The 27,594-nt window shown below is 38.3% G+C and overlaps 1 protein-coding gene and 1 pseudogene across 21 annotated transcripts in view; both read left to right on the top strand.

The window, feature by feature from the left end:
- RBFOX2 (RNA binding fox-1 homolog 2) overlaps window positions 1-27,594 on the top strand; it is a 283,206-nt gene that overhangs the window by 226,438 nt on the left and 29,174 nt on the right. For 14 of the 21 annotated variants that reach the window (XM_078076544.1, XM_078076542.1, XM_078076539.1 and 11 more), the window contains 2 exons: window positions 14,429-14,575; window positions 19,203-19,256. In XM_078076544.1, the coding sequence (XP_077932670.1) occupies window positions 14,429-14,575; window positions 19,203-19,256 (201 nt within the window). The remainder of the gene's footprint in view (window positions 1-14,428; window positions 14,576-19,202; window positions 19,257-27,594) is intronic. The other 7 variants (XM_078076546.1, XM_078076547.1, XM_078076540.1 and 4 more) reach the window with 1 other exon arrangement.
- On the top strand, window positions 14,615-18,854 carry LOC118540842 (spermine synthase pseudogene; annotated as a pseudogene).

The raw sequence follows: 27,594 nt of genomic DNA, 5'->3' as shown, positions 1-27,594 counted from the left end.
CAGGCACCTGTGCATCTTTTCCCACTCAGCCCAAGTGTCAGCTCTGCTGGGAAGCCTTGCTTGATTTTCCTAGGCAAAGCCAAGCTTATCCTTCATTTAGGCTCAGGTAGACTCCTGAGCTGACCACTTTTTGTGGAACTTACAAGATGTTGTTTTTTGTTGCCTTCTGTCTCCCTAATTAAACTCTAAGCTTTACAAAAAAAAAAAGTTCTTCTAGTTCATCTTTGCATTCTCTGATTATCACAGTGCCTGGCACTTAATAGTTACTCAGTAACTGTTACTCGGGTTATCGGAAGTAGTTAAAGGAGATAAGGTGTGCCATGGGAGGTCTGAGGAGGGAGAAAGTAAGGCTTCTAGATGCAGGTGGCATTGATCTGGTCCTCATATTAAGAGTGATTAGAATTGGAACATGCACAGATTTAGAACATGATGAGAAGAATTAGGAAAGTCATTTCTCAAAGCAGAGTTAGATAGATGGGCAAGATCAAAATGTCTTTGAATAAAAGCATGTGTTTCCAATAGGCTGAAGTTTGGGGTGTTTGGTGGTTGCAGAGGGAAATAAGGTGGGGGGAAAAGTTGCTTGAGTACAAATTAGGAAGAGTGTTTGAATGCCTGGCTGAGAAATGACTTTATCGAAGGTTTTTGAGCAAGGAAATGGAAGTGAGCGGAGCTGTGCTTCCAGAAGACCTATGTGTTGCATATACCAGATGAGGGGAGAAACAGGGGGACCAGTTAGGAAAGAGTCTTCTGAGGTTCTGGCCCAGGGGGCTGCAGCAGTTATGTAGAGGAGGGATGAATGGAAGAGAAGCTGCCACAGTAGAATGCACAGAACAGCTAGTTAAATAAGTAAAACAAAGAGAGCACAGTCAAAGATTGTGTCCTCCTCAGTGCAAGAACTGTATCAGGATTAAATTATTTCACCTCCCAGACTTTAGAGTCCTCATCTACTATATGAAGCCAGCAGTGCCTACCTGACAGGATTGTATTGAAAAGAAATTAGAAATGGTTGGGAAATTACTGGCTTAAATAGTTCTTTAATTGGCTTTTTTTTAAAAAAGATTTTATTTATTTAGAGAGAGAGTGCACACACAGCGGGGGGGAGGGGCAGAGGGAGAGAGAATCTCAAGCAGACTCCCAACTGAGCACGGAGCCCAACTCGGGCTCAGTCTCAGGTCCCTGAGATCATGACCTGAGCCAAAAACCAAGATTTGGACACTTGGAACCAACTGAGCCACCTAGGAGCCCCTTTAATTGCCTTTTTTAAAGCATCTTTTAAAATTATTTGTCCTTTGATGTCCTTGGTTTGTGTTTTTTATTATTGTGAGCCAGAGCTGTACTGTAATAGAGATTTTGTTTATGTTGAATAGTGTCATCTTGTGTGAGGGAACCAAAAAAAAAAAAAAACTTCTACAAAAATGAGAGATAAACAATGAAATCTGGAATTTTATTTCTAAAATGTATTTCAGAAATTGATTTTCACATTTGGCTAGAAGCTTCTTGTGCCCTTAAGACAAGAGCCTGTTTTGATAGTTTGTCCCATACTGTGCATTAGCAAAGAGATAACAGTCAGGGGTCCTGATTACCCCTTTACCTTCCTGCAGAGAAGAAAGGAGCTCAGTTGTTACATGTTTAGATACTCTTCCAAATGCTGGCAGGCATAAGTGACTAAAGTATTTGAGGTAGACAAGCTTTGATGAGTAATCTTCAGATGAGGTTTGTGTTTGTATGCATATTCTACCCACCTAGTAGATTATACTTTCCTTGAGGGCAGGAGTTACTACTTGCCCTCTTATTTCTCCCATTGGCGTATAATGGATGTTTGATAAGTGTTTTTTGAGTGAAGAAAATAGAAGCTTATAAAGGTCCAGCATCTTCTGTGATGGGTTAGGAAATGTTAGGAAGTGTTAATAACATCTTTTGAAGTATTTGAACAGAGTTGTTGATGGCTCTAAAGCAGAGATTTGAAGGCACAGCTGAGGGGGCCCACCTTTACTCTGTTGGTCAGCTGTAGACCTCACAGCCCTCCTCAGTGGTGGCATTCAGGCACACCTCTGTATGAAAGATAACTAGAACTCCATGCTGTCCACCATCCTGTTTCTTTGCTTTGTTGCATGCCCTTTCTCTGGAGTTGAAGCCAGCTTTTGTCTCACTTCTCTATTAGATCGGTCTAACCATCCTCCATGGAATTACCCACTGACTCCCTTACTTGCAAGTGCCTTGTGGATTGGTATCCCACTAAAACATAGCCAAGAAGTGCTAGCCCTTAACATGGGTCCATTTGCCCAAGTGAGGATTTCTAGAACATAATGGGAAAGATGGGGCCCAAATCTTTCTCTCATATTATGTGTCATGGGCCGTATTACCCTCAGCCTGCAGCATAGGCATTCTCGTTAGCATGTTTTTTTCCAAGCTAGAATTAGAAGGCCTGGGACCACAGAGGAATTTACTCATCTGACTATCCACTCTTCCAAGAGAGTCCCTCATTTTCCCTCCAGACTAGTAAAAGGGAGAAGATGTTGAGCTGACACAAACCATCCACAATTGTTATCGATTTATCAGAGTTATGATGCCTATGATCATCTTGGCAGTTTCAAAGCTGGATCCACGAGCAAACTGTAGGCTGGTCTGAAAGTGCAAGAGTTGCTACAGAAAACCACACTTAGAGCCAGGCATGGATATTTTTGTTTTAGATTTATTTATTTATTAGAGCGTGCGAGAGAGCAGGAGGGAGGGTCAGAAGGAAAAGGAGAGAAGCAGATTCCCTGCTGAGCATGGAGCCTGATGCAGGGCTTGATCCCACCTAATCCTAACCCCGAGATCATGACCTGAGCCGAAATCATTAAGAGTTGGACGCTCAACCAGTTGAGCCACCCAGGCACCCCAGACATGGATATTTTTGAATAGAGAAAATTGCCCTTTGGTTCATGACACTCAAGACACCTTTCAACATATTGTTAATATTGTTCGCCTCATGATTATTGCTGCTTCTCCCTTGCGTGTCTTCATTCATTTATTTACTTTTACTTTTATTTACTTTTACTTCCCACCCCACCACCGCCCTCCCCTGCCAAAAGCAACTAGAACTAAACAGTGCTGGGAGTGGTAATTCTGCGCTCTGCTGCCCCTTCCTGCTCTCCTGTGTTAGGGCCAGAATAAAGAAGCACTAATGATTCATTTGGGGGCATGGTTTTTCTTAACTTGTCTAAAGGGTTGTACATTTTTCATAAATATTTTGTACTATTTTTTGAAGTCAGTAAACTGATTAGAATCATTGAGTTTTAAAGCTAAAATGGATTTTAGAAATTATTTTATGCCTTCCTTTTACAACAGAGGTCAACAGTTCTAAGTGACTTGAGCACGGAAGGTTACAGCTAGCTAGTAACAGAGCCGGAACTCAGGAAATCTGCTTTCAGCCAAATGCTTTTTTTCTGCTTCCCCATGCAAATTATAAAAAATAAAAAGCATCCACAGGGGATGGTCTTCTTAGCTTCCACTGATTCTTTGACTTTAAACCTAAGAACTCCACCTAGAACATACAAACAGATTTCTTTCATTCTAAAATGCACATTAAAATATTAGAGAAGCATTCAGTTAAGGATGAAGATTTTAATTGAGGTGATCTTCTGTGTGTGTTTCACTATTTTACATTATGTCTAATTTTTCTATGATTCTCACTCCTGGTTTAAAAAAATAAGTGACTTGCTATGGTTTTTGTTTCACAGTGTGATACCAGTTCATGATGCTACTACATACGCAAACGATGCCTTTGTAATTCCTTTTAACAGCACTTTGACCTGAGAAAATGGAACTAGACATTTTCTGAAGAAAATTGAATTACTAGTTAATTGAAAAAAAAAAAAATGTTCGCTTACATTTAAATGCCCAGACAAGACTAGATTCTCAGAATTTGGGTTGTCATAGCAGTATTCAAATACACAAAGGAAATACATAAGCATTTCTTTTTAAAATAACTAAATGTAAAGGTAATTTTTCTTGACTAGTGAATTGCTCTACAGAGAGATAAATTCAATTTTCCATGCCCCAAAAATTGTGTCTGGTGGTGGCATTAGATAAAATAATTTTATGTTCAGTATATCACAAGTGTTCTATCACAAGTTTTAGCAATGTGAAATACCTTGATTTTCAGTAAATAAGCATATGGGCCAAGATTTCACTTTTTAGAAAATTATTTGATCATATTAGGGCATTTTTACTCTTTAAGAAGGAATTCATATGATCTAATTCCACCAGGTTTTAACCCATCATATACTCCATTATAAACATTTATAAAAATGTTTCAAATGCTAACAAATCTAGTTGGTGGATCAGCATGGGTTGTAGTCCCCCCCGCCCCTTTTTTAAGGCAATGTAAAATGACCTAATGAAAAGTATCCCAACCCACTTTTTAAAAATATTATCAAGAAAAACTGAAATTTGTTTTTTAAAGTTGTTTTAGAAAAAACTTTATTATATAATATTGTGATTGTGGTTAGGGAGCTTGAGCCCTGGAAATCAGATTGAGTTGGGTTTAGCTCCCAGCTCCTTCCATTTGCTAAATGTGTAACCATCTGAAAATTTTAACTCTAGTGCTCATTTTCCTCATCTGTAAAAATGGTGGTAACAGTTCCTACCTGATAGGGTTTTTTGGATTAAATGAGAAAATGAATAGCAAGTACTTAGGATAGTGCCAGGCACATAGTAAATGTCAGTAAACATTAGCTACGGTACTTTTATTATATAATTATTTCAAAGAAGGTGTCCTAGGCAACCTTGATTTATGAAACGATACTAATGAACGGGCCATCCAGTTCTCTCTTCTGAGAGAATCTTCCTTCCCTCACCTGCATAGGAACTAGTGCACTAAGAGCCATACCTTTGTCAGTGAATTTTATAGCCGGCTCTACAGAAATAAATGAGTGAATTACATATGTAATACATGTTTGGGGAGAAGGGTGAATTCTCTCTCTTCAGAATTCACAGGAAACCTGTTGACTTTGTTTAGTCCGGTATTTTCCAAATTTATTTAACAGTGAAATCCATTTTCTACAGAATACCAGTTAACATCCTGTAGAACTGACATTCTACCCATTGGGAGGTATTGCTCCATGATTTTTGAAGCGCACACACACACACACACACACACACACACACACACACACACACATCCTTTAGATGCGCTTAAAAGTCTTTTGGGAATGATCTTTCCATTAGATTTTCTTGGGTATAAAATACATCACAGTCTTATTTTATATAAATTTGAATCATTCAAATTTGAAATAATGTAATACAGAAAAATTAATGAAATTTCACTTTTGTGTAAATTTTTAACTGTTAACAAAATTCAACTGGGTAAATTACACAGGTCTTATTGGCTGTATTCAGTGATTCATGAATTGGGTTGCATCCAATCTAAGCAGATAGAAAGGAGCTTGGAAGAGCTGTACAGAAGCAAGAGATTTTATAGGCAGAAGGGAGCAGGAACAAGGAAGTTCTACTGGGCATTTGCTGATTGGTTAAAGCAAGGTCACTTTCTTTACATGGAACAGAGGCAAGTCTCAGAGCTGGGTCAGGTAACTTGTGCTGAGCAAGCAAGTACTGATTGGTTGACCTGGGCCTTGCTTTTCTGGGAGAGCCCAGCAAAGAAATGGAGTTCAGTTTGGGTTTGCTGAACTGGGGCTTATCGGCATGAGTCACTCCCTCTTGGACACAGTCTGGTTCCTTTAACAGAACTAATGTGAATATTCCCAAGTGAAACCTTTGTTAATAATTGCCTAATTTCAAAGCTGTCTGAATTATAAGGTGATTGACAAGACAGCTCTACTTTCAGCAGTTAAGAGAAATATCTACTATCTTTTGAGAAGTTTAATCTTGAATTTTGCAGTTTTCAGAACCATGTCCCTTACACCATATGTGACTGACTGTAACATTGCAAAAATACCTGATTCATCCTATGAGGAGGATCCACTTAAACCTTAACTGAAGACCAGTCCCTATCCCAAAGAAATTGAACCCAACTAGGAATCATACTTTTGTTCTTAAAACAATGAGATCTTCAGGGAAGATGCTGCAGGATATGATACTCTATGTGGCTTACCTTCTGTAAGTAAGAGAGATTTATAAATTAAACTGTTTCTGATTTGGGAATACATAATAGTGGTATCAGATTAAATGGGTTTCTTTCTTCACCATGCCACTAATTTGAAATGAATAGGCTTTTCCGCCCATTTCTGACTTTTATAAGTGGTCCAACCCGCATATGGACTACAAATACAAGTACTTGTCTACAGCTGTGCCTGTGTGTAGTCATTAAAGCACCTAAGCGTTCTTTGTGTTTTAGTATTCTCTAGGGTTTAGAATCTGACATCCCAAAATACCTTTTCCCTTCTTTTTAACTTTTTATTTTGAAATAAACTTAGACTTACAGGAAAGTGGCAAAAATAGTGCAAAAAATTTCTGCATAATCCTTTACCTAACTTCCCCTAATGTCATTACCTTAGATACAGTACAGTTTTCAAAACCAGGCAGTAAAAAGTGTTGTTACAATACTAGTAAGGCAAAATACAGACCTTATTCAAATTTTATCAGTTTTTCCACTAATGTCCTTTTTTCTGTTCTAAATTCAATTCAGGATCCCACATTGCAGTTAGTTGTCATGTCTCCTTATTCCAAAATATTTAATCATACTCAGCTTATATCTGGAGTAGTTACAGTCTCTGAAGAACAGAGAAAGGAAAAAACTTTGTATTTATAGGCTTGCTGTTAGCTGAGAACCATGTCTCATTTTTGAGGTCTCTGCTTATTCTCCTGCAGCCTTTTATGTGTGCATTGGCGAAGGGCTATAATGCAGGCTCTCCTTCTTGAGATACAGAGGTTATTTTGAAAGCAAGCGGTATTTGCCAAAATGTTTTATACTTGTCAGCTCAAAACACACATAAGCTGTGTTGCATATGTACATACAGTATTATAAGGTTTTATCAAACATGAATTTGTTCCAGGTTACTTTTGAATATACCGGTCTAATTTTGCTTCCTCCAAGAATGCAGTAAATGGTTTTTGTGTTTGTGTGTTTTTAGGGCTATAAACCAATAAGAACAGGAGAATTAATAATTGTGGAAGCTAGAAAGCAGATGTCCCAGTTAGTGACAAGCTTAGCAGACCCACATGAGCTTATTTCTAAGCCAGTTGTGGGAGAAATCTGAGAAAGAATTCCATTTACACCACAAAAATTTTAGAAGTTGCAGAAACTGACAGCTCTAGATAGAAGATTGGAAAACTCTTCTCTGAGAGCCTGACTGAGTCAAGAGGAAAGATTTGAAGATGGACATGTCGGGGTTCCCCCAACAAATTGCTTACCTAACAGACCTGGAATGAGTCAAAGTTCTCATGCCCCTCCACCCCACCCATTTAGAACTATCAGTTTTTTAGCTATCTTCCCCCACTCAATTCTTAATTCTAAGCAGACAACCAAAGATAGCTAGATTCCTGAGGGAACGCTACAACGGGCAAGATAGAGAACAAAAAGAAGCAAACAAAAAAGAAGTTGTGAATAAAAGGAAACTTTTACTTCCAAAAAACAACCAAAGCAATAATCTATAGCTTTAGAAAGATAAAGAGAAGATACTGCATCTACTAAACAAGAATGAAGTTTAAAAGGGGTGTAGACTGCGGAATTCAGAGAAGAAAAACGAACCCTTGAAATTAAAAACATGGCAACAGGGGCACCTGGGTGGCTCAGTCTGTTAAGTGTCTGTCTATGTTTGGCTCGGGTCTTGATCCTGGGATCCTGGGATCAAGCCCCACATGGGGTTCCCTACTCAGTGGGGAGCCTGCTTCTCTCTCCCTCTCTCTCTCTGTCAAATAAATAAATAAAATCTTAAAAAAAAAAGGCAAAAAAATGTGAAAACTTTGTGGGAGGGCTGGAAGATGAGATTGAAGAAGTAGAGGTCTATGGTCTTTTATCCACAATTCTAAAATCCAAAAATGGGGGCACCTGGGTGGCTCAGTCGTTAAGCGTCTGCCTTCGGCTCAGGTCATGATCCCAGGGTCCTGGGATCGAGCCCCGCATCAGGCTCCCTGCTCTGCGGGAAGCCTGCTTCTCCCTCTCCCACTCCCCCTGCTTGTGTTCCCTCTCTCGCTGTGTCTGTCTGTCAAATAAATAAATAAAATCTTAAAAAAAAAAAACAGAAAGCTTTAAAAAACGGTGGCGCCTGGATGGCTCAGTCGTTAAGCGTCTGCCTTCGGCTCAGATCATGATCCCAGAGTCCTGGGATCGAGCCCCGCATCGGGCTCCCTGGTCTGCGGGAAGCCTGCTTCTCCCTCTCCCACTCCCCCTGCTTGTGTTCTCTCTCTTGCTGTGTATCTCGCTCTGTCAAATAAATAAAATCTTTAAAAAATAAATAAATAAATAAATAAATAAAATCCAAAAATGTTCTGAAAATCAGGTGATTTTTCATAAGTTAGCAGCAAAACTCACAACCTGTATGTATCTTTGTTGCATTTATATGAATGCACATAAAGAAATATCACTGTCCCAAGTCTGATTGAGTTACATTATGAGTTATATACCCATTATTACCTTTCTAAAATCCTAAAAATTCTGAATTCTGATATACATTGGCTCCAAAGTTTTCAGATAAGGAATTAAACACCTATTATCCCAAAAAATAGAGCCAAAAGCCAGAGAGCAAATAAAATAAAGAGATAAGAAAATTAGAGGACCAGTCCAAAACATCCAGTGTCCAAGAATACAAGTTCCAGAAGAGAAAGACCAAATGTGTGTAGGGTGGGAATCATCAGCAAAATAATTCAAGAAAACTTCCCAGGACTGAAGGACATTAATTTTCAACCTAAAAGAGACTACAGAATTACCAGCGAAATAGATTAAAATAAAACAGACCCACATTAAGGCATAGCGCTATGAAATTTTAGAACACTGGACACACTGGGCAGTCTCCAAACCAGAGAGAACGACGGAAAGGAAAGCCTTCAGGCTTCTGAACAGCGGCAGGGGAACTAGACACACTTTAGAATTGCCTTCAAAATTCTAAAGGAATTCTTTTCAACCTAGAATTCTATACCCAAACTATCATTAAAATGGGTTAATTTAGTAGATGTTTTCAGACATGAACCAGATTCTCAAGAAATTTGCTGTGCTGAATTAAATTTCTTCTTCTTCCCCTTCAGCCTCACAGAGGTAAAATAAGAAATGAAGTCGTCTCAGAAAACAAAAGGAAAAATAAATATTGAAGAAAACCCATAATTCATTAATCAAAATATATTATTTCTGAATTTATTAAGAGATTCCTTACTATCTCAGATTACGTGTTAAGTGTTACTATGATAGAGACTTGGAAAGTAATACTTCGTTTCATATTGCCCAGAACTCTCTTTCAGACCATAACAGCACATTTGTTCACAGTCCATAGTGAAAATATTTCCACTGTTTCATGGAGAAGTCAGAAAATTAATCCATTTCACAGTTATAGGAATTTTAGAAGTTTGAGTTCATCAAACCAAACAAAACATTTTTAGTCCTTGTTTCTAGAATGAGGCTTTGAGACTATAAGTCTGATTTGCTTTTCAGTGTAAAAAGCCCTGGCCTTCTCTGCAGTTTGGACAGATAGCTAGACCTCACTGGGGCAGCGGGATTGTTTAAAGAGTAGATATATAGACATTAGTCCCAGGATTGCATCAGTGGTGCCATGGCCAGCCCTTGCCATAAACTCTCAGTGCACAGACTGCAGCCTCTTCTGTTTCATCCCCTGCCCAGTGAATAAATTAGGTCAGAAAATGACCACAGAAGGGAAGAACAGAACCTTGGGAGGTTGTTTATGCAGTCAGTAAAGTGGCTCAGTAGCTAACAGTAGAAAATAAAGCAAACCGATAGTGTACACTGAGATTTTTCTCAGAACAAACAGTTCTACTGTCCACTTTTCACAAAGATACAGCCGAAAAACTTTTACTTTTTCTGTCTGATCTATTTCAACAATTAGTAGTTGATATTGAGGTACACTTAAAGTTGGGGATGTCAAATGGGGAAGTATCTCGTTTAATTACATTCAGTGTATATTTCCTTTTGTTTTTAAGATTTTATTTATTTGAGAGAGAGACAGAGATAATGAGAGAGCACGAGTGGGGAGGAGAAGGAAAAGCTCAGCAGGGAGCCCGATGCAGGGCTCCATCCCAGCACCCTGGGATCATGACCTGAGCCGAAGGCAGACGCTCAACTGACTGAGCCACCCAGGCGCCCCCAGTGTGTATTTCATGTTCCTATGTCCACTATGTACAGAAATCTGCTCCTCAGCCCCTTTGAATATCAGTTTAGTAGTTGTCTGGCTATTTTCCTGTGAGTACCAGTGTGCCTTTGCCAGCTTTCTAACTCTTGCTTTTCCTCCCTTTGTGGCCTGACCTGCTTCTCTTCCCTCAAGGTATAGGATACATGTCATTCTTGTATAGCTTTCCCTCTCTTACCCCCATGCCTGCCTCCAGCCCAGGGGGAGGTCTTGCTCCTCCCCGTGAGGGTACTGAGAAAGAGTGGGATCCACACATGTTCTCCCTTTTTTTTTTTTAAACATTTTTTTTTTAAGGTTTTATTTATTTGACAGAGAGAGACACCGGGAGAGGGAACACAAGCAGGGGGAGTGGGAGAGGGAGTAGCAAGCTTTCTGCCGAGCAGGGAGCCTGATGCGGGGCTGGATCCCAGGACCCTGGGATCATGACCTGAGCCAAAGGCAGATGCTTAATGACTGAGCCACCCAGGCGCCCCACGTGTTCTCCCTTCTAATGAGAAGGAGGAAGTGTGGGTGCCATGCTGGACAGGAGGCCTAGCACATGGAATTCAGCCAACTGGTTTTCAGTTTCTGCTCTGCTACTTAGTATGTGACCTTGGGCACCTAGTGTGCCTTACTTTCTGCCTCTGTCAATTGGGGTAATAATAGTGCCCCCTCGTAGATTATTGTGAGTATTAGAAAAGATGATACATGGGGGCGCCTGGGTGGCTCAGATGGTTAAGCGTCTGCCTTCGGCTCAGGTCATGATTCCAGGGTCCTGGGATCAAGCCCCATGTCGGGCTCCTGACTTAGCGGGGAGCCTGCTTCTCCCTCTCCCTCTGCCTCTGCCTCCCCTCCTGCTCATGCTCGCTCGCTCTCTGTATCTCTGTGTCTCAAATGAATAAATAAAATCTTTAAAAAAAAATAAAAAAATAAAAAGAAAAAGAAAAAGAAAAAAAAAAAAGAAAAGATGATATATGTACATTACAACATGACATAATGATTAAGAGCATGTACTCTGGGGCCAAACTGCCTGTGTTTGAACAACCCTGATCCAGTACTTAGGCAGTATTTCTGGTTTTCAGATTCCTCATCTGAAAAGTGAGGTAAAAAATAATACCTCCTACAGTCTCATGTTTAAAAAAAAAAAAAAAAGTGCCTACTGTTAGGGTTTGTTGTAAGAATTACATTAATTAAAATACATAAAATGCATAGGCCCGTGTCTGACGAATAGTAAACACTGTATAAGTATTAACTGTTATTAGGCCTACGGAATGGTCCATGATATAGCATGCACTCAAGAAATAGTTGCTATTTAACAAGGAGTTCCCACTTTCCAACAAAATTCTCTAAGTGGAAAGCAGAAAGGATCTGAGGTCTAAAGAGAGTAAAGCAAATTAAAGCCACAATATGGTGCCACTGCCGCCCGCCAGGACAGTTACAACGAAAATGACAATACTCAGAGCAAGTAGAACTCTCGCAGCTACCCACAGTTGGGTACAAGTTAGTACAGCCACTTGGGAAAACTGGCCGTATCTGTTAAGGCTGAACTTAACGCATGTTCTTAAGCCAGCAAATCCACTCCTAGTGCATATGTACCCAACAGAAATGGCTGTTTGCACCAAAAGACAAGAATGTAGCAAGAATATTCATAGGAACATTATCCTTAATAGCTAAAAACTGGAAGCAGCTCCAGTAAGTCCTGTATGTTTATAAAATGAAAGAAGAATGGATGAATTACAACAACAGTGTGTGTATGTGTATTACACAGAATGTCTAAAAGAAGACAAACACAAAAGAGTACATACTGTATAATTCCTTTTCTTTCCTTTTTTTTTTTTTTTTTTTTTAGTTCAAAAACAGCCAAACCAACCTATGGAGTTAGAAGTCGGGGTAGTGGGGACCCTTTCATAAGGGGACAGTTTTACTAGAGTGCTCCTGAAGTTCTGTTGCTCCATCTAATTTGATAGTTACATGGGTGTATTTTCTTTGTGAAAATTCATTCATGCTTCTGATTTCTGCATTTGTATCTATGTATATTAAACTGCAGTTTTAAAATATATATTGAGTCAGAAGACTTGAGAATTTTGGAAATGATAATTTACTTTTTCAACTGCCAAGTGTCCCTAGAATTAAAGACTTGAATGTAGGTGTTTGGGGGCACCTGGCTGACTTGGTCGGAAGAGCATGCGACTCTTGATCTTGGGGTCATAAGTTCGAGCCCCACGTTGGGTGTAGAGAAATAAATTTTAAAAACTTAAAAGAAAATGTAGGTTTTCACTACAAGGCAGAAAATGATCCAATCTGGCTTCTGTCCTTCTTAAATTGTGTCTTCAAGGCCGTAAAAATAATCATTAGTTTTCATTTATCCTGCCACCTCATTATAATATTACAGATTACATGAACTATATGTGTAAGTTATATATAAAACTGGTTTGGAGCTAGAGTCAATCTTTTTAACTTCTTTCAGAGTGATGCACTGACATCCTGCAGATGAGATCTGGTGGTTTTAAGTTTGGCTGAAGAAGTAGTTTTATGGGCTCCAGCTGTGAGATATAAGGGGCAAGTTTGAAGGTGCTCGAGTGAGCATTAGTTGTAATCGACACTTAACGCTTATTGCTTATCGCTTTGGTGTCCATGATGCCGTCTTAGTAACTTAGTGAGTTTCATCTTTGAATGGAATTTGTTTTGTTTAGTCTGCATTGTGCCCAGATTGACGATTGAAAACCTTACACTTTCACAGAACATTGCTTCGTAGCTCTTCCCTTTTCTACTATTTTTATATCATATGAATCATTGCACATTTAAGCCATCTGCAAGGCCTGAATGGAATGAGATAAAAGCTGCCATCGCTTAGATTGACACTTGAAAAGCTAGCATTCATTCCAAGTTTATTCCTGATAATCCTTTATAATTTAAAGTCTCGAACTTCATTTCAAGATGGTTGGTAACGTCTCTGAGCCAAAAGTATCTGTGACTCACAGTTTCTTTTACTTGAACATTGGGTCAAAGGGAGGGGATCTGTTCTGCGTCACACAGAAGAATCTGTTAGGGACTCAGTTGTAACTCACTTGAGATACTTAGAACAGTGAGTTCCGCTCTTGGTTTAATCAGCTCCGTGAGCCCTCCAGTTTGGCATGCACTTCATAGGGAATAGTGAAAACATAAGGTTCCTAAATTGCCAGATGAATACTTCAAAATAAATGTGTTTTGAATACCTAGAATGTATCACACCTGTTAGATGTTTGTCAAAAGTATTTCTCTGTGTTGCAACTTTTTTGAGGATTTATCGGGGAAAAAAATGCCTGCAGCATTGCAAAATAGATTGAGGATTAAAAGTGCACCCCATGCTTACAGGTACTATTTCACTGTGGGTGTACACAGACCTAGCGTTTACATGTTGTCCAGTAGGCTGTGCAGGGTCCGTAAAGCCTCTCCCCGCAGATTTTGTAAATGAGGCTTTGCTCTGGGCTGCAGGAGCCTGGGGTCCCTGTAATGATGTCAGCTGGATTTGTCAGCTGGAATCACATGGATTAGGAGGAGAGTGCCGATTGGTTTGAGTAGAGGCTCTTCAGGTTGAAGCCAAATGCCCATTGTCATTAGGTGTCTCCTCTTCAGGAATAATGTTACGATACTTTGGTGACCCAGTAGTCATAAACTCTGGAACTAATAGAGGGAATGAAACATGAAAATATTCCCTTATTTCCTAAAATGGTAGACCAAAAATGCAGTGATCTCCTCAACCACATACAACAGACTCTTCATTTTCAAAATAGAAAGATCTCAGAAATGGAAAACTCCACTAAGAAAATAAGAATAATGGTACAATTTTTATGTCTTAATTTTTATGTCTTTCATACCTAATGGATCTCCACGTGGTCTTAGGCAAGTCACTTAGTATTTTTGTTTTCTTCCATTTCACTAATGTACTGTAAATAGTCAAAAGGCCTAAACTTTCTTTGTAAATGATAGCAATTTGAACACAGGTAACATTTTTTTTTTTCCCCTTTGAAGGGACAACTCTAATTTTTGCTTAAAGATGCTTTTGAGAACTGTTTGAAAACGGGGGGGTGGGAGGGTGGGGCTTTAATTATTTTACATAATTCTTGTGAAGTAATCATATTTATTTTTCGCTCAATGTTGTCTGTTTCTTTGCTCAGCAGACAGAAGGGGGAGCACAGACAGATGGCCAGCAGTCACAGACACAAAGTAGTGAGAACTCAGAGAGCAAATCCACCCCTAAACGGCTGCATGTCTCTAATATTCCCTTTCGCTTCCGGGACCCCGACCTCCGACAGATGTTTGGGGTAAGTCTCTGGAGTCCTTTTGTGGGTTTTACAGTGAAAATGTAATTTAATCCCAATAATTTAAACCCAGTGTATTTTAATAAGTCATTAGGACTTTATGATAAGACTGCACATAGATTGAGAGAGATCCTAAGGTAAATCAGTGTTTTCATCAGTCTTCAGGAACTTCTGTCACCTAGCACCGTCATTCCTGTCATTCTAGACATGGGCCTTGCAGGTTCTCACATAACAAGGTGACTATGCAATCCGGTTTGCCTAGGACCGAGGGGTCTCTTGGGACGTGAGCCTTTCAGTACTCAAATCAGGACAAAGGCAGTAATCCTTACTTTTCAGAGTGTTACGAGTTCAGTGACCTAATGTCTGTGAAGCAGATAGTACCTGTGTTTTATTTTTACTTCCCTGCTCGTAACTCAGCAAGACCAATATCTAAAATCAGGTGGAGGTGGTTAGTTTGCTACCTCTGATGTGTTCTTCCAGCTTCCACTTCCTCCCGAAATCACCGTCATGAAAACAGTGTAACAGCAAAGATTTAAGTTATTGGAAAGTGAGTGATTGCTGGAAGTCGTACCTTTTTTCTGGGCTTATGTGTTGTTGCCAGATTTCATTTGAGCAAACTCTTAACTTGAACTAGGAACAAGAGATCATGGTTTAAAAAAACTTTGTTGCTGTTGCTGCATGGTGCTTTGTCAGGAAAGCAGGCGCCCCGCTTGAAGTCCTGGTCGTGGCCACTTCATGATGACAAGACCCTGAAGCAAAGTTTTGTCACTGACAGCTGAGTACCTGGAGTATTTTCTGTACCGAAGCCAAGGCCAGCATTGAGATTTAATAATGTTCTTGAAGTACTTGAAGAGCCTTTACACAGAAAACGGTAGCCAGCTGTTCATCTCTCCAGAAGAGAAAACAACAGAAAATAATAAAGGGCAGCTTAAAGAATTGATATTATATTTAAGAAGAAATTTCCCAGGAGTATGAGTTATTGGGTTCTTTACTGAATTATCAGAGATTATATGGAATCCTAATCTCTGGAGATCGGTGAAAATGGAGTATATTCTCATCTGCCAGAAGTGTGTTTTCTCTCAGGTCAGAAAAGTTGTGTCCATTGAAGATCTGCCTAGGCCAGTTATCAGTGATTTTTGAAATGTATTATGCCCTTCCTATAAGGCTGCTAAGTGCAAAAAAAAAAAAAAAAAAGAAAAGAAAAGAAAATGTTCCTTGCAAGGGACACCTGGTAGGATTGCTCTGTCTTCTGCATGGTTAGTACCGATCCCTTGGAAGGACATCAGCAGTGGTAAAGAGCAAGGATTCCATGCTTCATTTTATTAGCTGTGTAAACTTGACGGATGGCTTCCTTCAGCCTCATTTTCCTTAACCATTAAAGGAAGGCAGTCCTTACCCTAGCAGGACGGTATAAGGACACATTAGAAAATGCAAAGGAAAACTCTAAAACACCATTCCAATCTTAGTTGTTTGGATGGGCATAGAAATAAAATTAAATCCCCTCCTACCTAAAATAAGACATTTTCCTCTCTCTTTTAATTTCCTAATGTTCTGTTAAATGATGAAACTGGAATCAAGCCCAGAAGTCTTACTCTAGAAAACATGGGCTCTTAGTACATGTTTTCTGAAAAAGATAGTAATGATTCAGCCCAGGGAGAAAGCATGATTTGTCTTGCTCTTTTCATTTTTTAGTGTTTTCCCGTTTCCTGAATTCTGATTTAAAATCCAAGTGAAAGAGATAATTGGGTCTATGAGGCCAGTACTCAGAGGGAAGTGGGGCCAAAAAGATTCCAGGAGATTTCCTGCACATCCCTTCAGTTCATTTCATCCAAGCATTGAATCAAATAGGTTGGCTGGTCCCCTTCTACACGCCTCCTCCAAATAACCACTGTGTTTTAAGTATGCCCCTCCAGTCAGCTGTTGAGCTGCCTACCAATACAGTTATTTAGGCTTGGTGTCTTTAGCTTATTTCCCAAATGTTAAAATATTTAACTAATTACAAAACAAAGTTACTACTTAAAATGTTCTTGATGGTGTTCATTGCTGAAATATTAAATTGGCAAATAAATGAAATCATGTATAATGTCCGTGAATGTTTAATACGATGGAAAATAACATGTAATCTATAGAAATGAGAACAGAGATATATATTTATTGACTTGGAAAGCTGTTTATAGCATATTAAGTTAAAAAAAAAAGTAATACTTGGGGGGCGCCTGGGTGGCTCAGTCGTTAAGCGTCTGCCTTTGGCTCAGGTCATGATCCCAGGGTCCTGGGATCGAGCCCCACATCGGGCTCCCTGCTCCGCGGGAAGCCTGCTTCTCCCTCTCCCACTCCCCCACTGCTTGTGTTCCCTCTCTCGCTGTCTCTCTCTCTGTCAAATAAATACATAAAAAATCTTTAAAAAAAAAAAAAAAAAGTAATACTTGGAAATATGTCCTTAACGATATATGCCTGCAGAAAAGCAGAGAAGGCTGTGTACCAGAATGGTAAGATGGTGGGTGTGCAGAGGATCTTCATTTTCTGTTTCCTCTTTTCCTTTTTATTTATCTGTATTTCCTGACTTTTACAGTGAATATGGTTTACTTTTAGAAATTAAAAAAAAGAAGGAAAAGAAAAACAGCCTTCAGTAGTGTATCTTTCTCCGTAGGATTTGCTTCTTAAAAACTGAGACATTTAAGGCAGCCCGACATGCCGTGCGGCCCCCCAGTCTCCCGCGGCCGCCTCCCCCAGGCATGGCACCGGGCCTCGCCTCACTATGGCAGCAGCACGGCACAGCACGCTCAACTTCAAGCTCAGCGCCAAAGCTGATGGCGAGACCGTTCTAAAAGGCCTCCGGTCCATTTTCCAGGAGCAAGGGATGACGGAGTCGGTGCACAACTGGCAAGACCATGGTTATCTAGCGACCTACATCAACAAAAACGGCAGCTTTGCCAGTTTGAGAATTTACCCACATGGATTAGTGTTGTTGGATCTTCAGAGTTATGCCGGTGATTCACAAGGCCAAGAAGTTGACAGTCTTTTGAACAAAGTAGAAGAAAGAATGAAAGAATTGAGTCAGGACAGTGCTGTGCGGGTGAAGCGATTACCACCCATAATTCGAGGAGGAGCTATCGACAGATACTGGCCCAGTGCTGATGGTCGCCTGGTTGAGTGTGACATAGATGAAGTGGTGTATGGAGATTCACCTTATCAGAACATTAAAATTCTACACTCGAAGCAATTTGGAAATATTCTCATCCTTAGTGGGGACGTTAATCTGGCAGAGAGTGATTTGGCGTATACCCAGGCCATCATGGGCAGTGGAAAAGAAGACTACAGTGGCAAAGACATGCTGATTCTTGGGGGTGGAGACGGGGACGTATTGTGTGAAATAGTCAAACTGAAACCAAAGATGGTCACTATGGTAGAAATTGACCAAATGGTGATTGATGGATGGAAGAAATAATGCGAAAAACATGTGGCAATGTCTTAGACAGTCTTAAAGGAGACTGCTATCAGGTTCTAATAGAAGACTGTATTCCAGTACTGAAGAGGTACGGCAAAGAAGGGAGAGAGTTTGATTATGTGATTAATGATTTGACAGCCGTTCCAATCACCACATCTCCAGGAGAAGATTCCACATGGGAGTTTCTCAAGACTGATTCTTGACCTCTCAATGAAAGTACTGAAAGCAGGATGGGAAGTACTTTACACAGGGTAACTGTGTCAATTTGACAGAAGCCTTGTCGTTCTATGAAGAACAGCTCAGGCGCCTGTATTGTCCTGTGGAATTCTCAAAGGAGATTGTCTGTGTTCCTTCATACTTGGAATTGTGGGTATTTTACACTGTTGGGAAGAAAGCTAAACCTTGAAGACCAATCTCTCCTAATCACATGTGCTGCAAATAGCCTTCCTGACCTTCATATGCTGTACATGACATCGAAATGAGTCAGGCAATTGATTGTGATTTCCTTCAAGTTTTCTTTTTTTAATTATTATTTTTAATTTAAACAAAGCAAATGGAAAATGTATATTTTGATGCGCTAGGGTGTTAATTTTTTTGAAAGTCAGCTGAAGGATGTGATTTTTGTTACTTTTGTTGTGTGTGTGACTTGGTAGACTTCAAATTTGGTTGTTTGGAGGAATGAACATCATTGTTTTGTTCTGGAGGGAAGTTCTTTGATGGTGTTTCTTTCCCCCAAAATTGACTTAGCTATTAAAATTTGGTGCTTATAAGAAAGAGTTAAGAAAAAAATGAATAGCAATGCTTCGATTAAAATTATAAATGAGGAAAAAAAAACTGAGACATTTAAAACATTAAACACATAGTTAGGAAAAGCCCCACTTCTTGTCCATGAAGAAATATGCAGGAGGGTAACACTGTGAATATCTTCTGAGAACAGCTTCTACCATATAGAGGTGGATAATGCATGAGTGGGTGAATTGAAAAAGGAGTGAAAAAAGGATAAATTATCGGCTCATTGATGAGGGAAAACCAGAAACTGGTATTGGGACCTACCAACAAGTAGAAACATGGAAGTTGAATAAGCAGTTGAAAAAAAAAAACAAAACTCTTTTTTCAGGAGAAAATAAATTATGTGGTTAAAAAGCTGACCATGAATAAATGTTTTTATTTTTGTCTCTGCAGCAGTTTGGCAAAATCCTAGATGTAGAAATAATCTTTAATGAACGTGGCTCTAAGGTAAGCTCCATCTCAGTATTAAGTGTGCCTGGTTTCTTTTTAATTTTGTTTTAAATAGTAAGTAATCAGAAAACTTAAAGCTGTTTTTCAAGCCTGCAAAAAGTATCCCAACTTACCTGGCTTGGATCAGATTATCTCTAAAAATAAGCTACCACATGGCCAAACTTTATCCTAATAGTTCAGTTGGGGGAGTGAAGGGGTGGGAGTAGAAGCAAGAGAGTGTGAGGAGGAAGAGGATAAGGGAAATCAGGGGCAGGAGACACCTGCCCTTATTTGGACTGAAATTGCCCTCACGTGCTTACTTTAAAGGAAAAGAGAAAAGACTCAAGTGAAATTCTATGAGAATTCTATTGTGAATTCTAACAGAACAATTCAGCTTTTTAAGAATCAGACTTGAAATGACATACTTAGAACAAATTTAATATTTCAGTTCTTCAGTAGACTTGCTCTCTCTTTTGAATAAATTTGACAAGGCGTAAATACAGGGAGTAGTGACTCAGGAATTCACTGTAAGCTGATTTCCTCCTTTGAGTTCTACCCAGAGAGGTAAGATGTAGAATCCCTTCAATTACAAATAGTGAGTTGGGTTTTTTTGCATCAGAATAAATGTAGTAGCACTGCACAATTCGATATACATACTCTCTTCTAAGTGTGTTCTGTATGAGAACTGAACATTCTAATTAAAACTTATTTCCCCCTAATAATTTACTATTTTCAATTCCCAATCTATATGATTTAGAATTTCCATACACTAAAATAAGCAGCAGTGATTTTAGGAGTGAGGGAATGATGAAGTCTTACAGTGATGTGAAAAAATATTTAATTAACTGAATTTCGAAAAGTTTCATTTGACAGTTTTCTTCTTCCTCGACAAATGAAATACCCCCCACAGACACAATCAGCTGTGGTCAAGCTTGGAAATATTTACCTTGCTCTGTTTTCTTCTACTTGCATTTTTTAGGTTAGAACAGTTTTTGAGTTAATTTTTCATTTGGTCATCTCTCCTGAACTTTGAAATAGCCCTTGGCTATGATTAAATCTCTAAGAATATAATTTGAGAAAAGCTAAGTAAAGCGAATAAATGAGATAATACTTACCTCTTCAGTTTCCTACTCCAAATTCACCATACCCTGGGAATTAATAGCATATATCCACAGAGTTATATATATACCTCCTGTCCCATCTAAACTAACACAAATGTATGTACTGTTCTAATGCTCCTGATTATTATTCCCTTCCTTTATAGAATGCACTGATAGTGTTTAATCCTGATTATATTAATTCTTTGTTAATTATTAAAGAGGTAATTATACTCTAAGCTTCCAGTTTTCAGTTAAACAAAAAAGATTAATATGCCTATACAGAACTTTCTCCAGCACTTAACTTGGTAAGTATTTTTAAAGTGAAATCTGCTCAGCCTGTAACCAGTAAAACTATTTATGCTTGTAGTTTCTTCACAGTGGATTTCTGGCCCTTTGCTTTTATCTTTTGTGACCATTTTAGATCCAAGGTGGAAAAATAACAGTGGTTTAGAGATGAGAAGTGCATGAACATATCATGTGACGATTCTGTGCTACACTGTTTATCCAAAGTCATAGTTTAAACATTTTTAGTTTTAAGTGTATGCACTTAAAAACTTGTTAACTAGACCAACAACCCGAAGCCCAGTATGGTTTCATCAGGCACTGGGGCCTTGCTCCTTACCAAGAAAATAATTGGATTGAATTCTTGTGAAGCAAAGGAAATTGATCTTTCTTAAGGCTTCTTTCATTGACTTCAAAGATTTGCCTACTACCAAAAATTGTTTAATTTACCTGATTCGATTGCTTCTCCCTGTAATTTTCATGTTTAAATGACACACGCCTTCCTTTTCTCTTTGGGGAATCTAAAAGCCTATGCTGCTCCTCTCAGTAAAATGCTATATCCTCACTGCCCCTTTCTCTGTGGGGCTGCTAAAGAATAGACAGACTGTGTACTCATTGGCCGTTGTTCTTAAAACAAAGCACAGAATTCAGAATGGCCTGGATCTGCCTTCAAGGACTGATAACAAAATCTGTCTTCATCCTTTGTCCTTCTTAACTGTCACTAAAGTTCTTTCTTGGAATGGGTTCTCCCGAAACTGTTCTGGAGACTTGTTAACAGAGGTTTATTTTGGAGTCAAAACCTGGGTACCTCTTCTGGGATCCACCTCACATAAATTAAAGAGTACTTTTCTTTTTGTAAATTAAGTTTATTTTCTCATTTCTTTTATGTTTATGGTTGACTATAAAATTACAACATGTCTTGAAAGGAACCAGAGATAAGGAGACCTGAGTGGTCCTATTGTTCACTTTAGAGTTGCTCAGTCTTTTAACTGAATGTACAGAAATTAGCTTTATTGAATTTTTTTTTTTTGAAGCAGTAATGGAAAAACGAGTCACAAAATAATTCCGAGATAAGTGATACTTACATGTAAAACAATTATCAGTGAAACAGTTAAATAACTACATGACTCCAAAACAAAAAGCAACTCTTTACCATGTCTTCTTTTTTTATAATGAGACTGTCAGCGTACGGTTTTAGAACATACCCACTTAAAAACATAGATGAACACTGTCGTGCTCCCTTGCCCGTCCCCGCCCCCCCCTCCAACCCCCAACTTGCCGGCATTATGCTTTCTCAGCTTGCCTGAAAAAGTTGTTGTTGAGTATCTTCCTTTTTTTGTCTTTGACCTTCATATTCTAGATTTGATTTTTCTAGATTATGAAATGAATGTATATCATTTACATTCATACACAAGCAAAAATATATACTTAGATTATTTCGTGGGATTTTTAAAAAATCTTTTTTTTTTTTTACTCCATACTCCTTTGTAAAAGCATAAAGTCAGTCATATCTAATTTTCTGTGATTAACTAAAACAAAGGTAGACTATCCTTTTGAAAATGTTCAATTAGGATGTATGATGAAAAATGCTACCCCTGGAAAAAATGGAAGTAATATACTCAAATAGAATCTAGAAAGGAGTATACTGATATGTATAACTTTATTGATTCCCCAGATGTCACCAGTCACAACAAATATTACTATAAACAATAGAAAGATAATATATTGGTAGAGTGGCTATATGTCCTGGTTTATCCAAAATAGTCCCAGTCTGTAGCCGTCGTCTTAGCATGATTATTAGTGTCCCCTTCCTCCCTCAAAGTGCTCCAGTTTGAACGATGAATTGTATTGCCCCTCTCCTTATAGATTCTTTGAATAACAACTTTTAAAAAGAACCCTTTTCAAAACAATTATAAAAGAAAAATGTGATTTTTAATGTCCAGACCAAATAGTTCATTAAAAGAACATATTCACTAATAATCTCCTGTATTTCCTTCCAGTCTTTTTTCTCACATAGAATCTTAAACAGAACTCTAAATAATGGTTATCTAGTTCAACTTGACTTTGCATTCTATGCTAGATACTTTTAGTGACTGAGAACTCATTGCTTTTCAAAACTTTAAGTTTTACTTAAATTCCAATTGGTTAACATGCAGTGTAGTATTAGTTTCAGGTGTACCATATAGTGATTGAACACTTCATACATCACCTGGTGCTCATCACAACAAGTACACTCCTGAACCCCCATCACCTGTTTCACCCATCCCCCACCCACCTCCCCTCTGGTAACCATCAGTTTGTTCTCTGTAGTTAAGTCTCTGTTTTTTGATTTGCCTCTCTCTCTCTTTTTCCCTTTTGCTCATCTGTTTTATTCCTTAAATTCCACATATGAGTGAAATCATATAGTATGTCTTTCTCTGACTGACTTACTCAGACTTTCCACCATTCTGTACACTATCACCCAGCCCCATAACAATTTGTTTGTGATAATTATCACATATAATTATCTTATTAAGTAAAGAAATGTACACATTCTAATGTTTATATTTTCCATAAAGTTTTGTCAACCTACTTCTGGTGTGGTTGTTGCTCGAAAGGACATGTATCATAAATACTGAATGTGTAGGAGCTCTTCACATCTTCAGACAGTGCCAACTGTTAAGTTCACTAAAGGACCACAGACCAGATCGCAGCAACCATTATTGAGATTTCTAGCAAGTTTTTAGCTCATGTGTTCTCATTACTTCTCACAGGTGGATATCTGGAATGAGGGGGATCTGAATTTGGGTTAGACTTCAGTTTATTTAGGCTGGAGTTAGGGAAGATAAAGCCTCTAATCCCATCCTCAGACACAAGTAATGTGCTATAATTTCTTGCCTTTTTCCCTGGATTTTGATTTCATGCAAAGGGAAATTATTTATTTCTTTCAAAATATTGTCAAAAGACTGTCTTTGAAATTGCACTAACTAGGCCTTTGCTTTTCAGTAAAATTTGATAGGTAATGCTGAGTTGAAATGTTTTTCATTATACTTAAAACTAAATTAACAGTGCATGTGTTTCCAAAGGGCTTAGTTTATTTTCTTTTGTTACCATCTTACGGGTTTTAGTTTTCTTTTTCTTTTATTTATTTTTAAATTTCTGTGTTCCGGCCATACCCAGGAGAACGTCTGCTTTTGATTTCTCCCTTAAAAGTTACATGGTAAATTTTCTTTCTCATTCTTCTGAGATGGAAAAACTCAAGGATTATACAAATTTAAGAATATTTTTACAATGCTCATCCTATTGCTTGTTATTTATTGCAGTCTGAGGCCAGACTAAAAAGATGGCAGTTATTCGGTTCCTATAGGCCCTTGATGATAAATGAATGTCAAGACAGGTGATAAAATGTTTGTCACATTTGGTAGAAATTTTGGCCACAACCATAATCCCGATAGACACACCATTCCTCAGTTTTCACAGGACAGCTAAGATAGGGGTAAATCACTAATGGAACACTGGTAACACAGAAGAAGTTTGGGAACTGAGAGCTGTAGGTTATAGTATAAAGCATAGAGACCTGCATTGTCCAATACAGTGTCCATATTGAGCACTTGAAATGTGGCAAGTCTAAATTCAGATGTGCTTTCAGTATGAAATACACATGATTTCAAAGACTTAGCAGAAAAAAGGAATATCTCCTTAATGTTTTTTATATTGATGCCATGTGGAAATGATAGTATGTTGCATATATTTTATTTTAAATAAAATACATTATTGAAATTACTTTCATGTATTTTTACTTTTTTAATGTGGCTAGTAGAATATTTAAAATTATATATGTGGCTTGTGTTTTATTTCTGTCGGATAGCACTGGTATAGACAAACATATCAACATCGGGTTTTTTTATTAAAAAATAAAAGTTTACTTTTTGTTTATCTGTTTTTTATCTTCTTAAATACCTGAAATGTTTACTCTTCTTAAGAATTTGAGATTCAGTCTTTGACTTTGTAGCGCTTCCAACTGGTTATTTTGTTTTCCTGACTGATAGATTATGTAATCATTTTGAAGCTCTTCTAAGGAAAAAGTGTTAAGTTTAGACATAACTTTATTAAATTTTTCTTTTCAAAGCAAGAGATCCAAATGACCAAACTTAATGTGAATTAGATTTCCAAGAATGAAGGGACATTAAAACATAATTTCACGTAAACATATTTTCCTGTTAGTAACTTTTTAGGCCTGGATAATCTGTGAATATCCTTAGCTCAGTTCCTGGCACATTTTCAGAAATGCTAAATTCTATTGAAGGAATGGTACATTAAACTTTTTTTCAAGTTTTATTTAATCTTTTTTTTTAAGATTTTATTTATTTGACATAGAACACAAGCAGGGGGAGTGGCAGGGAGAGGGAGAAGCAGGCTCCCCACAGAGCAGGGGGAGCCCGATGTGGGACTTGATCCCAGGACCGCGGATCATGACCTGAGCCAGAGGCAGTAGCTTAACCAACTGAGCCACCCAGGCACCCATGAGTTAATATTCTTGAAACCAAATTGTAGTTAAGTTGATGGAAAAGCTAAAGTTTCAACACAAGAGGAAAGTATTAAAGAACAGTACTCTAAAAATGCTGGCTACACTTCTCACCTTTCTAATCACAGACTTCTGAGAGATATATGTTAATTTCCTATTGTTTCTGAACAAATTATCTTCCGAGTTGGTGGTTTAAAAACACAGATTTATTATCATACAGTTCTGGAGGTCAGAAGTCAAAATGGGTCTCACCAAGCTAAAACCAAAGTTTTGCAGGGCTGCATTCTTTCAGATGGCTCTAAGGGATAATCCAGTCCTTGCCTTTTCCAGCTTCTAGAGGCAGCCCACATTCTTTGACCTATAGCCCCCTTCCATCTTCAAAGCCAAAAATGGCCAGTTCAGTCTTTCTCAGGCTGGTGCACTCTGATTTGGACTCTCCCGTTTCTCTCTTTAACTTATAAGCACCCTTGTGATTACATTGGGCTCACCTGGATAATCCAGGATAATCTCCCTATCTCAAGATCATTAATTTAATCACATCTGCAAAATCCCTTTTGCCAGGTAAGGTAGTAACATTCACAGGTTCCAGGGATTAGGATGTGGACAACTTTGGGGGGCCGTTATTCGGCCTGCCACAAAGTCTATTTATCTTCAAAGGAAAGAAGGAAATCTGCTTACCTCTGTATCATATCAGGAAGTCCCAAAGTATCAGCAAGACCTTCTTCGTCCTTTACCCTAGGTGAAGATTGCTTCATTTTGTATCTTTGGTGTCTTGATTAGCATTTCCTTTGGAATATAAGCACTTCTGCTGGCTGTAAAATGTCAGTGCTTATGATACCACCCTGAATTCTTCTGGCTGCAGTTAGTACGTCACACATGCTCTGTCAGCACATTACAGAGCGGAGGCTCACAGAACACATTTAGCAATTAGATTTGAAAAAGAAGACTAGAAGGATTTTAGGATGAATGCAGTTTAGTTAATAGAATACTGAACTTAGGTTTCAAAGCTTAATTTCTAATTTTCTCACCATTAGCTGTAGAAAGAAGCCACCTGGAAGGAAGAAGGCCTTGTTGGTGCTTGGGTGTTTAACCTCAGTTTGATTTACTTTCTTTATCTTAAAAATGAAAATAACAGATTTATCCTTTCTCTACCCCATGGTTGTATTTAAAAGACGAACAAATGTGTGAGTGTATGGGTGTGTAGATCTAGATAGTCATAATGCCAGTACTAAAAACCTCTGGTACTAGTCTCCACATCATCTGTTATCCAGCTGCTAACTTATTGTTTATTAATTTAACCCAAGGCATATAAGTATGAGGCTGTGAGAATCAGTTGAAATACAATTTTTATAATACTTCTACAATGTGATATAAAAACTCATCTCTACATGTGACCTTTCCTGAAAGGTTCATTTAACTTTTCTGTTGGAGGATTCTCCAGTATTGGAGAGCTGGTTTACTGTCTTCAGCAGATGGCTAATGTAGATTACAAACGAACGATGTCATTAATTAGTAACTTGAGATCATATACCTCAAGTTGTCGATGTGTCTGTAACATGTTGGTATCAAAATTTGTTTCTGAAAATGTTTGATATTTTCAACATATATTTTTAAAGAAAATATTAGCTAAAATTACCTGTAGTAGTCCACCTCAAGCAGCATACATTTAGAATTTTCTGTCAGCTTAGCATTGCACTTTCTAGGGTATTTGTGGTGATATCCAGATTACAGGTAGAGATAATTCATTGGGATCCTCCATGGATCGCCACTCAACCATATAGTCATGTAGAATGCAAAGTAATGAGATCCTTCAAAATGATGGAATTGCTTTTCTAAAATCTTATTGAGCAATGCACACTATTGACCATCTCAGTTAAGAACATGTTTTATATATATATGGAAGGACTCATGGAGGACAGCAAAGCAGAGCAGAACTTAAATAAAAATAACAAAGGGTTCCAGGTTATCCTACAGTGGAATGTTCAAAGAATGCTAGAGGGACAATGCAGCTATTGAGAAATAGGTCTTTTCCAGAAAATCTTAAGAATTTACTACTCTGTACATGTAAATGGCTTGAGAAAATGTTACAGTTGCAAAGTAGAAAGAGAAGGACAAAGCACCTAGGATGAAACTGATACAATGCTTGATAAAATAGTTATATAAATATATAGTAAATCCTGCTGCTTTTGGCATTGATGGTATGATTGTGACCAAGACAGTCTTTTCAGATAAATGTGAATATAGGAGTAAGTGGGTTAACTCCCTGGGTCCTGCTTTATCACTTAGTGAATTAAAGCTCCATACAATTAATTTGTGTACAGTGCACAAATAAATTAATTCTAACTCAGGAGCAGCTGTATTGCTGTTTTATGGTCTTTTCCTGTTGAACAGTGTACAGCTGATATCACTCACAGATCTCATTCGCACTGCCTTTGGTTATTCCTTTTTTCCCTCTACATGGAAAATTACT

The sequence above is a fragment of the Halichoerus grypus genome, chromosome 6 (genome assembly GCF_964656455.1).
Source record: "Halichoerus grypus chromosome 6, mHalGry1.hap1.1, whole genome shotgun sequence".
NCBI lineage: Eukaryota > Metazoa > Chordata > Mammalia > Carnivora > Phocidae > Halichoerus > Halichoerus grypus.
Note: the sequence above shows the minus strand (reverse complement) of the source record. Positions and strands in the feature narration are given on the sequence as shown.